The sequence below is a fragment of the Saccostrea cucullata genome, unplaced genomic scaffold (assembly GCF_032062105.1).
Source record: "Saccostrea cucullata isolate Sc308-1 unplaced genomic scaffold, CSIRO_AGI_Scuc_v1 ctg4070, whole genome shotgun sequence".
NCBI classification, from domain to species: domain Eukaryota; kingdom Metazoa; phylum Mollusca; class Bivalvia; order Ostreida; family Ostreidae; genus Saccostrea; species Saccostrea cuccullata.
In genome coordinates this window covers 12214-26216 of record NW_026939890.1, presented here as the reverse complement: position 1 = coordinate 26216, position 14003 = coordinate 12214, and the positions used below count along the sequence as shown (strand labels likewise).

General features: G+C 33.8%; 1 protein-coding gene across 1 annotated transcript; it reads right to left on the bottom strand.

Annotated features, from left to right (window-relative positions):
• Window positions 1-7039: 7039 nt before the first annotated feature.
• LOC134254233 (uncharacterized) lies at window positions 7040-9962 on the bottom strand (the record flags this gene model as incomplete). The annotated part of the gene is made up of 4 exons (XM_062736782.1): window positions 7040-7184; window positions 9124-9246; window positions 9470-9656; window positions 9905-9962. Coding segments are annotated over 4 exons (504 nt in total), but the record flags the coding sequence as incomplete, so codon positions are not given.
• Window positions 9963-14003: the final 4041 nt, after the last annotated feature.

Below are 14003 nucleotides of genomic sequence, written 5' to 3'. Positions count from 1 at the left end.
CAAAGTATGTGCATTTTGAGGTATGTATAAATGTTTTATAATTATGGTGTTATAGAGAGACTTTCGAGATTTCAGTATCCCTGCCTGGTAGTCTAGCTATTTTTTTTATATTTAAAAATAATTTCTGTAGGAGTATTTGGGAGATAATTTTAAAAGCTAGGGTAGGGAGTCTTGACACTGGTTGAATACGGATAATTTTTATTTACTCTTTTGTATATTGAACTAACTCTCTCTCTCTTTCTTTCTCTCTCTCCCTCTCTCTCTCACTCCGTAACCATGCATCTCTTAGGGCAGTAATAGGTATAAGATCCTACGCACTTTGTGCTGTCCATTTATTAAGCCTTAGGACAGATCAAGGATTTTTTTTCAGGCGGGATGTCGAAACTTCATAAATTGAATAATAATTTTAATTTGGACGAGAAGTTAACCCAAACGGCCAAATTGAAAGAGAAACTAGAGGTATTGTGAGCAATGAGCTCACTAAATGATACCCCGCCTCCCATATGGTTATAATGGCAAAGTCCATATTTGCTGTTGTCGCTAAACCCAAAATACGTGTCGGATCAAAACGTAAAATAGGAGGTGCACAATGGTAATATGTAATAAACCTATAAGATTCTGTGAAAGTTTTATATAATTTCACTAAGTGGTATAAGAGGATTTGCGGATAAGAGACGGGTACCCCAAAGCTTAGCAGACCGACGGACGGACAGACTATTACTATATACCCTTCCACTTTTCAAGCGGGAGATATAATAAACGTGAAGTATACATCACAGAAATGGGTACATTGGGAACTTTCTCAAATACCTTCTCAAACGCATTGGCGTCGGAAGCAAATTGAAAGTGTGTGTGTGTGTGTGTGTGTTGGGGGGGCTAAGTGCAAAGAAATTGTTTAAATCTGACAAGCTTAAAAAAAGGGGGAAATGTCCTTTTCCTAAACACGAATATCCTATTTCGTGTGGGGGAAAGGGGGGGGGGGGGAGGTTGGTTCGAACTTCAATAACAAAATTTTTCTCCAAACTATGGTGGCATATTTCTGCCCCCTATATGCAAGATAAATATGTTAACATGCAACATAATTATGTAGACATGCAACATATTTATGTCAACATGCAAGTTAATTATGTTGACATGCAAGTTACCAATCTTATAAGAAAATATAATTTAAATATAAGTAATTGTACTTACTAACGCCTGTATCTGACATTTTAGATGCAAGATGCAACATAATTATGTAGAGATGCGACTTATTTATGTCAACATGCAACTTTTTTATGCCATCATGCAAGATAATTATGTCAACATGCTACTTTTGTATGTCGACATGCAAGATAATTATGTTAACATGCAAGATATGTAAGTTGATATGCAACTTATTATCTTGCATGTTGACATACATTGTAAATATCTTGTATGTAAAAATATAACTCGCATGTTGACATAAGTCGCATGTTGACATAAATAAGTAGCATGTTCACATAGTTATCTTGCATGTTAACATAATTTACTTGCATGCTCACATAAATAAGTTGCATGTCTACATAATTATTTCGAATGTTAAAATAAGTAAACCGCATCTTGTCATAATTATGGTGCATCTTGCATCTACGATGTCAGTTACGGGCTTACGTACGTCATTTCAACCATATCAAAATTAGATTCGCATACAAGATTTGTAACTTGCATGTCAACATTATTACCTTGCATGTAGACATAATTATCTTGCATGTTTACATAATTTTCTTGCATGTTAACATAATCTATCTTGTATGTAGGGGGCAGAAATATGCCACCATACCAAACACCAACACTTTCCTCTTTTTTAACATATACTGGGGGGGGGGGGCTACGCAGCAATATTCAATGTCTATACTAAGTATATATTTGTAAAAAAGCTACCCCCGGTTCCGACACTTACATGTATATGCTGAACCTGGACAACAGACAATGGAATTTTTAAGGTAATTGTAGGTAGAATGCGGAAATCCTCACGGGGGGTTTCCTCTCTCTTTTTATCTGCTTTTTCTAGTAATCATTAATTATTTATGTCTAGAAATTTAATTCACATTAAATTCTATTTTCATTATCATTGTACCACAGAATCAAACTCGTTTATTATACCCCTCGCAACAAGTTGCGTGAGGTGTAATGTTTTGGACCCATCAGTCAGCCCTTTTTTTTGGTCAGCGCAACTTCTTATAAACTAATGCACAGAGTTTTGTCGAACTTTCGAGATATTTAAAGGAGTCAATGTGTCTGTATTTGCACATTACCAGGAAATTCCGAAATCTTTATTTTTTCGGGAATTTCCGCACTTTTACATTTAGATTTTGGCGATATCTTGAATATAAAGATGAGCAGTTTGTCAGGGCAATTCCTCATAAACCGCTGCACACAATTTCGTCAAACTTTGCAGATATTTAGAACACAATGTGTATATATGTGCATATTACAAGGAGATTACGATTCCTTTATTTTTTCTGTGGATTTCAGCACTTCGACTTTTGTGGGAGCGTGGGGTATGTGAATTTGCTCACTTTTTCTTTCCTTGTGCATAAAATTATAAATAACTTTAAATCAAATTATATTAGGTCTAACAAAGCCAATACACAGTATTTATTTGATTATATTTGATCATAAAGAAATCCGATCTGTTTCAGACGTTTTTCTTAAAATATTTTTATGAGAGTGTTATGCATGTTTTATTACCCCCCCCCCCCTTTCACAGGAAAATATCTTCATATCTTCAAAAGGTGAATGATTCGTAATAATGCATGCTTTATTATAAATTTGATGAAGTTAAACCATGTTTTCAAAACTTTATTTACACCATTTACAGACAAGAGTAATGTTTATTCTTGAAAAAAAATTATTTGCATTTTCTTCAGTCAACCCCACGGCGCTTTCAACCTTTGATATTTTCCCTGACCAAATAAAATGATCGGCATGGACCACGTGTGTCCAAGCAGTTTTTACTGTTGAGTTAGCAATGGATTACATGATTTCTGAGATGCATTTTTCAATAAAAGTAAAATAGGATAATTCTTTCGATATGTGCACATCCCTGTAACGATAGCAGTATTCAGGTAAATATTTCTATCACTGCGTTTGACGCGTTTTCTCGACTGACCTGCATGGAATTTTTGCTCTACTTGAATGTATTCCGTGTAAGTGTATTTTCTATATTGCAGCAAATGCATTCAAAAATAATTTAATTCTCGGTATAGTTCTAGTTTTTGTTGATTTTTTACTTTTCAAACATGTATTAGTCAGTTTATGGATTTCTAAAAACTATGCTATCGGAGATGTGCACATGTCGACAGCCAGGATAGAAAATCACTCAAGTGAAACAATTGTAAAAGGCTATATATAGCAGGAACAGGTGGCCAAAAATGTTCGATTAAATATGGCGGAATCGAAGAAATATGGCGGACAAAGGCGTACAGGAATGTAGTAAGTCGTACAAAGATGAAAAATGATGCCTTTTTAAGAGTTCATGTCAGCTTTAATGAGGCATTTTATATAATGCGACCTAGCTTTGATAGAATCTTGATTACATAGTGCTATTCTGCCCATCCTATTCTACGTTTTGATATTTTGTGTTTCCCACTGCAAAATATGACCTCCATCATCTCCATTACGGGGATTAAATTCTGTAAGCTCATTTCTCACAGTTCTTCTAGACCATCATGTGTAGTACTTTATAACATCGAAAGAAAAATGAAATATGAAAGAAGTTACATACCTATATGTACAATTAATCAAACCATTCATCTTTTTGTTAAAAACGGGGTTGTTACCGAGAGATTGTTCCACATGTATACAGGATGAGTAAAAATGGTGTGAAATAAACTGCAACAAAAAATGAACATGACATACCTGCAAACAAGACACAGATGACAAAGACGCAGAAACCCCTCATTTTGATCAGAGCCAAGTCTGGTGTGTACTGTCTATAGTAAAACTGATAAGAAAATCTTTTATATACTGTTAAGTGTTGACATCACGACCATGACCTCACTAAATGATACCCCCGCCTCCCATATGAATATAATGGCAGTGTCCATGTTTTGCGTTGGAAAATCCAAAATATACGACAGAACAAAAGTGAAATAGGAGGTCACAATGGCAATATATAATAAAGATTCTGTGAAAGTTTCATTAAATTTCCTTCAGTGGTATGAGAGGAGTTGCGGATAAGAGATAGGTACCCCAAAGCGTAACAGACGGACGGACGTACAGACAGACGGACGGAAATACCGATTACTATATACCCTCCCGCTTTTCAAGCGGGGGGTATAATAACGACCACTATTGAAATAATTATATCAATAGGCGTTGAAAGTGCATTTCAATAGCAAACATAGTTAGTAATCACTATTGAAATACGACCACTTTTCAAATAATTATATCATTAGTGGTTGAGAGTGCATTTCAATTGCAAACATAATTAGTAACCACTATTGAAATACGACCACTATTAAAATAATTACTAGTATATCAATTGTGGGTGAGAGTGCATTTCAATATAACAAACATAAATAGTAATAACCACTATTGAAATACGACAATAATAACCATAGGTTTCAACCACTATTGAAATACGAGCACTGCTGAAATAATTATTTAATAGTGGGTGTCAGAGAGTATATTTCAATATGGTAACCATAGGTTTCAACCACTATTGATATACTGCCAGTATTGAAAGAAAAGTTACACCGCCTCAGCAACATTTGAAATAATTATTTCAATATATATTGGATTCATTGTTGTTCAAAGCACTATTGAAATCAATAATTTAATCCATATTGAAACTTTTATTTCAAAAGTGAACATTATTCCAATATGGCTGCAACCTATGTTTGTTATTGAAATGAATCTCACCCACTATTGAAATATTTTTTTCAATAGTAGTCTTAATTCAATAGTGGCTACTATCTATGTTTGTAATTGAAATGCACTCTCACCCACTTTTGAAATAATTATTTCAATAGTGGTTGTATTTCAATAGGGGTTATTACCTATGTTTGTTATTGAAATGCACTCTCAACCACTATTGATAAAATTATTTCAATTGTGGTCGTTATTTCAATAGTGGTTGCAACATATGTTGCAAATGGCTCCCCTAAGCAGAGAATTCCTCAAAATCATAAGTCAGTTTTAATTATTTTTTTTACATTTCCAGTCATCAAAGTGAATTTGGATTACCAAACAGATACTGGATTCCTTAACTTCATAAAATCACTTACTTTATAAAAAAAAAATATACAGCATGTTCCATTAAATGTTCTACTATTTAAACCTATGTCGGGTTATCAAAAAGTTCGTGGACTGAGGCTATAAAATTAGTACTACTGATTATGTAGTCTGTGCTTTCAAAATTTATATGAAACATAAAACAACCAAAAATAAAGACATGTTGAAAATTTTAGCCCGATGTGTTCATTATTTGCCAAATTATTATAAAATAAAAATGACATCATTTGACCATCCGGCGCTGTCGTCATTTATTTTTATGACGTCCGACAACGTCATTTTTTTCAATGTCCGCTTCTTCTACCTCAAACACTTTTTTGATGAAATTCCCTGGAGGTGAGTAAGGACTTTCACCCGCATTGTTTACATGACTTTAAAATGTCATTAACAGCGGCTTTCAGTGAATATAATATTCCAAATGGATTTATGCATTGGGAGAGATCCTGGCTTAATTGTGCCAGCATATTTTGCTTTTGGTAGTTCAACATCTATGACACATGATCAACGTCATTTTTTAACGTGATTGATTTTTCACACCTTGACTACAAATCGACATTAACTGTTTATCCCAGTTTTCTCTGAATCTATTTTGACATTAAAAAACAAGTACTCTGGACACACATTATTTCTATGTAGCAAATTAAACAATTTCGTAGGTCTATACCAGTTTTTTTCAGGGGCAAAACTTTAAAGAATGTTGGAAAAGGAAATCCCTCCCCTCTTTTGACGTCATTTTCAAGGCCACATTTGTTTGGACATTCCATGTAAAATTTACGATAAAATTTCAAAGAACTTCCAGAATGAAGTGAGAATTTCATGGAACAATTGTGTTCCGACACATACCTGAATTTACGGGATTTTTGGATGTCAAATATTCATATCTTTAGAGTTTTTCTCAGTTAAACATAGGTCGCAAAAACGTCATGTTCAAGGTTGCGCCGCCTGGACATTCCATTGCTTACAAAAACATTACTAATTTATTAGAAAATAAAATTTATGATTTGTGATTTATTCTCTAGATAGAAAAGATGATGCCAACTAGATAATTTAAAATTCATTGATGTGCCTAAAGCGGTTTTAATTTTATGGCTCTAGTCCACGAACTTTTTGATAACCCCTCGTATTTCTTTATTCCTCACTAAAATATTAACAGTAGTGAATTTGTATGAGAAACATCAGGAGTACCGTACAACGATATATTCGAGCAGACAAGTGGTATAAATCAAACTTGAGAGAAATCTGAGTTGGACTGTAATCTAACTCTATGTCTTTTCACAACTTTTTCAGTTGGTTGCTTGTTGACACAAGAAACTGGGGATTTCCTTCGTATGCCGTGAATAGAATTTGACTCATGGTATTGTTATTCTCTTGACGAATCGGAGGATTGACGTCATGGGGATAAAAACTGAAAAGTGCTCCGTCATTGCCAAATCGAGAATGCTGAACAATAAGATATATTCCTAGACCGATGTTTACAGTATACTAATGACAATCACACGATACGTCACAAAAACTCTGCATACACACACAATAGATGAAATATTAATGAAAATGGTGCATCAATTACTGTAAATCACTTTTTATTCGCGAGAACTTTATTTTCGCGTAATTACGCGAGACAGTATGCTCGCGAAAATTTCATTCTCGCTTATAATAGAATTCCTTAAGATTATATAAAGCACTGACCACAATTCATGAAAATTTTGTCTCGCTAATAAAGAGTCAATGATTATCTCGCGAAAATAAGGTGTCGCGAAAATTAAGTGATCTACAGTAATTGCATTTATAATTAACGATCTTTACAAGAACAATAACTCTCTAGGTAGAAATCGTCAAACTCGAAATATGGGGGTGCTGTCCAGTCAATCACGAGCACGGAGTGGAGGGCGTTCTCCTGTAGACACCTGTTACAGCTACCTCCAGATCTAAAGATATAAAAAGGCAAAAATGGTCAAAACTTCCTGATTAGAAATACGCAATGAAAACACATGGAAAGTCTATATTTAATGACTTTGAGCTCCCCAGTACAGCAACTTTGCTATTTTTAAAATTCTATATGTTATTACGAGGGTTGATCCAAAAGTAATGTCACAACTTCGATAAAATCGCTATCCGTCGACGTAAAACAACAAAATTATAAATGATGAAAGCTATATTTATTTCAAATCAGACCTGAGAATTTCAATTCAACATGATTTATACTTTTCAAAATATCGGATTATATACAACGTGCGATTATGGTAGTCGCCGCAGCTAAATAACGTCATATGACGGATACGCGCCGTCATACATTTAAACGCTTCCCTTCGTTTCATTAAAAAATATTTGAGATTTGATATCCACGAACACGTTCACAAATTTCACTTTCTTACCCTTAGTTCCCATCGTACACTCATTTTTTCATAATTAATTCTGTCAAAATTCATTGAACAGTAGTAAAAGACCAACTTAAAATTTCACATATCGCTCTATCCGTCTGTCTATCTGACAACGTCATGCACCATTGAACATTTCCGTCCGCCCTCCCATCTTTCGGTTTTCTTGTCATCTGCTGAGCATTTAATGACCCATCACCCACCGAAAATCGCTGAAACCATCTAAACACGTCTCTTATTTACATTCTTTCCTCCGAAATTCTGGTGAATCAACGTAACTGTCTCTACTGGCGATTTCTCCATTTTGAAGCAAAAATGCATTACAGTTTGTTTTGGCTTTTTTGTCCATTTTGACATTTCCTTTTTTCAATGCACCATAATAAATCAACGATGTTTTTTTTTTTTTTTTTTAAATTGTCATTGATGTCATATAATTTTCAATTTAAGACTAGAAAATGATGTAAATTTTTGTCTTTTAAAGTATTTTGCGTTTAGGCGCTTTTAAAAGATGCTTTTTAAGTGTTGGTCTTTTTTCTACTTAAAAAAGTACACTTTAATTTGTCACGTTCGGTTTTGACGCGGCGACACCCCCTATCTTATATGTTTTTAACATCTATAAAATAAATTCAGTTAAACATTATTGAATGAAAAATTAAAGTTTAATTAAATTTATATTTGTGCATCTTTTGGTATATAATATTTGATAATATGACGCCAAATATAAAAGATATGGACACTGTGACATTACTTTTGGATCAACCCTCGTACAAGCATGACGGAAAAACTTTTTTTTTCAGCGAAAGCAAAGAATTTTTGTAAACGGCCAATTCTTCTGTGTCGTTTACAAAGGACATGGATCAAATCGTTTATTTAAGCAAACATTTTTGTACTATAAAAAAGTCTGTTTTCAAATTTTCTTTTTAAAATAAAATCTTAACAAAGACTCTCGATCTCAAGAAAATATTTATCATTTTAAGCAAATACAATTTATTTTATAAAAGATGGTGAATGTGTGTGAATTTGCAAAGAAGACAAAAATTGAGTAAAGAGAGATAAAAGACTCAAACGAGTTATTAACGATGTATTTAAACAAAATTTAAGTACATGTATGTTTTGGATGATTTAATAATTGTGAAAAGGGTCATATATTTGAAATTGAAATATGACTTACTTGAAAGCAAAAGAAAAGTAAAAGAAAGAAGAAATCGTAAGAAGACGGTGTAATAAAAAAAATTCAATATTGGATTAAAACGGCCCTTTAATCTTCATTGCACAAACCACTCTTTAGTCTTTGCCAAATACACGTAAGGGTAAATACCTTTTCATTAATCTATATTTCTGAAATAAACTTAAAAAGTTCAAATATCAAAATTGACACTCGTCTCAAAGAGCGAAGGAATAAAATTTAGTTTTTTTTTAATACTGTAAGATTTGAATGCTTTTTTCGCACATTGAACAGGTGCGTGAGAAACCTAGATGGACTACTTACACACATCTCCCCCTCGGTATGAATTGATACATGGGGTCTGGTTGACTGTCGGGGAAATGAACAATGTAACGAAGTACTCCTCTCGTGTTATATAAGACAGGAGGGAAAATCAAATCACGGTACCTATAATTCAAAATTAGCCTTTAATGAAGTGAAGGAAAAAAAGGAAAATGATAACGTTAAATATGAACTTGATTCATATCGGAATAATTAAGACCGTTTTATCACTTTTAAAATTCAATGTTTATTTAAAAAAAATAGTGATGTAAAACATTTATAGGAGTAAATCATTCGTGGATAATTTTATAAAGATTAACTAAGAATAGAAATTTTTACATTTACTTACGTAGGACAACAATGGTCACCGTCATGATCCCCCGAATAGTAATAATTACTGGTACTTTTAAAACGCGAGGAATAGCCGTAAGGTTTCCTGAACTTTTTCTGCCATACAGGACTCTTACTAGTGCTGCTTGTGTAGGCATTTAATTCTTTTAGTTTCAATTGCAATTCATTCTTTGTGAAAAATATCCCTGCTCGAAATATTGAAATTTAATAATATCAATACATGTAAAGCCACTTGAAGGATCTAAAAGAACAAGTTTTAAACAGTTAATTTACATTTATTAATATGACATGCATGTATATTTTGACACATTCTATGTAAAACTACTAACAATTTTGAGTACTACAATCATTTATGAATATTACAATCTTTAAAAATTGAAAAATTCATTTACTGGAAAATCAAACTGTATTGAAATCGAATTAACTTACGAACCCCGGTATAAATTTTTTATCTTTTCATACGGAACCCCGGCACACGTTCCTGCGAAGCACCGCGACCGTCATCCGGAGTGTTAAGTTTTAGTTCTTGATTTTTCACCTTCGCTATTTGAATTTGAGAATCAACAATTATTAGGACACACAGAAGGAATATGCAGCAGCAGGTATTGGTCATTTTACAAGGTGGTTGCTTTTCTCCAAAAACACGAACTAGTCTCTTTGATTGTCACGATTAATGTCGAATGCGTCACTTTGTTTTCAGTTTTTAAATGGTCGAAAATTTAATGATGTTTAGCCTTGTTGTTCGCCTATAACCAAGTCCTCAGGCCGTCACGAAGGAAACTGGATAGAGAACTGTTGCGGTATACGTAAGGCAAGCCCTGGAAATTTAGGAAAGGCTATATTTAAACCATGGAAAACGAAATATAGGGCATGGTCCGTATCTGTCTTGGTTACTTAACAATAAAAGAAAATACTTTTTTTCACAATAAAAGAAAAGATGTATAAGCTACTTCCGTGTAGCACCCCCTATTCAGGTTATTCCACGGATAATGTACCCATTTGACAACTGCTTCAAGGTCTTGAATCATGATTGTAACAATCACTAATATAACCTATAGGGTACCCCTTGTTTTGTATAAAGTTTCGCCCTTCGAGCACCTCTTTGGTCAAGCACCCAAAATTCCTTGCAGAATTCTGGCCGACAGGACAGGTAACAATAGCTAGGTATTCCCGGCAGAACTGTCCACCGTGTAAGACACGATGTAAAGGGTCAGGACAGATTGGTTAAGTTTTGCACCAGCTTGTGCCTATGACTTACAGCAAGTCTACTGCAACATTTTAGTATATTTCTGCACGGAAAACAGACCGTGGTAAGTATATTTTGCAAGTACTTTTTAGTTATGTTAAATGTACTTTTAAAATTCGTTACATTAAAGCTGAACACGACTCGTAAATAGGCATACGCCATTTTTGATAGCATTATCTACAATACAACAATACTAGGGTATACTGGTCGTATTCGTTACACCTGACTGCTTTATTGTCACAGGTATCGGCGTGGAATGGCGACCCGTGTTCGTGCTGGCTATCTTGCATTACCTTTGTTTATATTTTATTGCATTTACGTTTATCTATGTTGTTTGTATACTGAACAGAATTATGTACCTATAATTGTAAATTTATTTGGTATCTTACTTCCCTGCATTAGACGAAGTATTACGTTATTATTCTCGCTACCAAGTCCTGTATAGTATATGTCCGTCTTCTTCGGTGTCGACTGATTAAACTGAACAGTCTCCAATTCTTGCCCTATTTATAGGGGTCTGCAGAGTAGCGAGTCTCGGGAACTAAAATGGCGGACACAATACTTTTACGAATCGTGTTCAGCTTTAATTCACCTTGGCAGGCAGTCATCAATGACTTACCTGTGTGTGCGTTCAGGTGTGACGTTAGCGAGAGTGTTTGAATAGGTTTTCTCGTCAGAAGTTTTATCGCTGTTAGTGTAATTCTATACATTTAAAGAACAGCCTGTTTCTTTATTTTATTGTATTTTTGTTCGCTGTACATGCGTATTACTTTTTCATTTAAATGTCTGAGCGGAAGTAAGTTACCGGAAGTATTGTCAGCCATTTTGTATCTATGTCAACTGTAAACAAACTGAAGATATTGAAAGCATTTAAGTGTTATGTTATATTGAACTCAAGATAATTATATGCTTATTAATTAAAGCCAGTATAATTATATTATAGTATTGCCATATGTAGAGTACATAATTATTTTACTGATAAAGGAAAGTTAATATTTTAGCACCATGCTGAGGTGTTCGTGGTAACTGATGTCATGATGACGACGATGATGTCGATGATCTGATGATGACGACGATGATGTCGGTGATGTTGATGATGGTGTCGATGACGATGATGACAATGATGTTGATGAAGACGACGTCGATGATGATGTCTACGACTTAGTCGCGGGAATCTCCAGTACTTGTGAACATTGATCCCAACCACAGTCTGGGACTACAGCCCCGGAGGCTTGGGAGGTTTAAGGACAGTGTTGGACTTGATTGAGACTGTCGTATGGATGGACAATACTAGTAATGATTGAAATTGAGTTCTAAATTGGTTTGAGTTTTTGAGAACACGTGTTGATAGTTGATACAGCTGTTTAAACATCTTTTGATCATTTTTTTTATCATTGTAAATAACATTTTTTTTGGGTTACGATCATTTGAGTGAGTGTGTGTGTGTGTGTGTGTGTGTGATTGCGTGATTTATTTGTTAATTGTCTTTTCTTTATTTCTATTTTTTTTGTGTGTGTAAATAAATTCTTGTTTTCTTTGAAGAAATTCTTGTTTTGATTTGAAAAGGAAAGCCTGGCTCATTCCACGTTACAATGATCAAAGATCGCGATCTAAGACGTAAAAATAAAACATACATGTAAATACCTGATCAGTCACGACTATCAATGTACATGTACCATCATTAAGAACCATGGTCCTTTAAGGCAGGAAGAGTAAGGCTTTCAAATTATAACATTTATTTCTTTATTTAAATCAATCGGAAATTCAACATTTTAAATAAGGAAATTAACCTTTAAACATGGAAATAAAATATTTTTAGTGAAAAAAAATATGCTAACCATAAGTAAAGATTGTGCCCTTGTCCTCTAAATCGGTTAACAGATTTACCTGTAATATCAATAGGTTTTTTCTGTATACATGTACCTGATGAAAAAGAAATTGTCGTAGTACCAACCGTTTTGTTGCATAATCTGTCCCTACGTGTTAACATGAAACATAATACGGTTACCGTAATCCAAACATCAAAAACAAATGGTCAAAATTATTCATGCCCAGGGACATATGGGGGAGGTCATGTCACATCCATACATTTTGAAAAATGAAAGCCCTAACACCAAGCATTCAAAGTTATGGACAAGGTTAGGATATTTCAAAAGAAGGTCAAATTTCAAGTCAATGTCCAAGGGTTATCCACTGTTTGTGAGTGGGATAGCTCTTTTATGCAACCCGCGACAGGAACTATATTCCCTGAGGGCTTGCCCGAGGGGAATAGTTCCTGTCAAGGCCTAGATGAAAGAGCTACCCCACCCATAACCAGTGGATAAGCGTTTTATTATACTGATGTATATTATAATTTCTGAGTCTATTGATTTATCGCTTGAAATCAAAATTGGCGGCAAAAATTGCATGAAAATCTTCTGAGGGGTGGATAGCAAAAACTATACCCCGGGGTTTAGCTTCCTATGCGTGGAAATTTTCTGACTATGAAAAAGTAGTCAATTTACCTTCTTAACTTTATACAGGAAACATTTTAAGGAGGATCTCTACACCTGTAAAGTATAACTGATTTTTGTTGCATGCATTTGTTTCTAATAATAGGCCCCATATCCCATAAAATATGGTTCCAAAGTATTTCAATTTATTTTTTAGAAATATTTGAAATATTTTATTTATTTTGTTAAAATCCCTCATATCAATTTTTTTAAATGCCCATTGCTTTAAATTTCTCTTAAAAGTTAAGTGTTATAAAATATTGAAATAATAACCAACAAAGTTAAAAATAAAATCAACATAATTTTTATTTAAATTTACAAAAATAGACAAAAGAAAAACTAAAACAGCATTTTCTTGAGAATAGCTGGTTGGATCCTCTTCAATATCTGAAAAGATATATAATATCAAAGGGTAAAAACAATGAAAAAAAGAAATTGAAAAAAATTGAAAAACTGTCAAAAATTTATAAACATCACAAAAATTCAGGTGTGAGAGATCCGCTTTAAGTATAATAATTGTTCATACCCAAGAAAGGTCTTGCTTGAACGAATACACACGTGATATATGAAACCCCATAGAACAAGCTAATTCAGAGAATTTGTGTCCCCCGCTTAGGGAAAAAGTAAGCCATGCGCAGTTCGGGGGGAGGTGGGGGGATCATTCATTCTTTCTTTATTTCCTCCCATTGGAGATTCATGAACATATAAGAATACATAGTGAAAGAACAAAATATAACATCATATAAGTGCTTTATATTTACATTAATGCAAAATTAAATTTGAAAAAGAAGAAA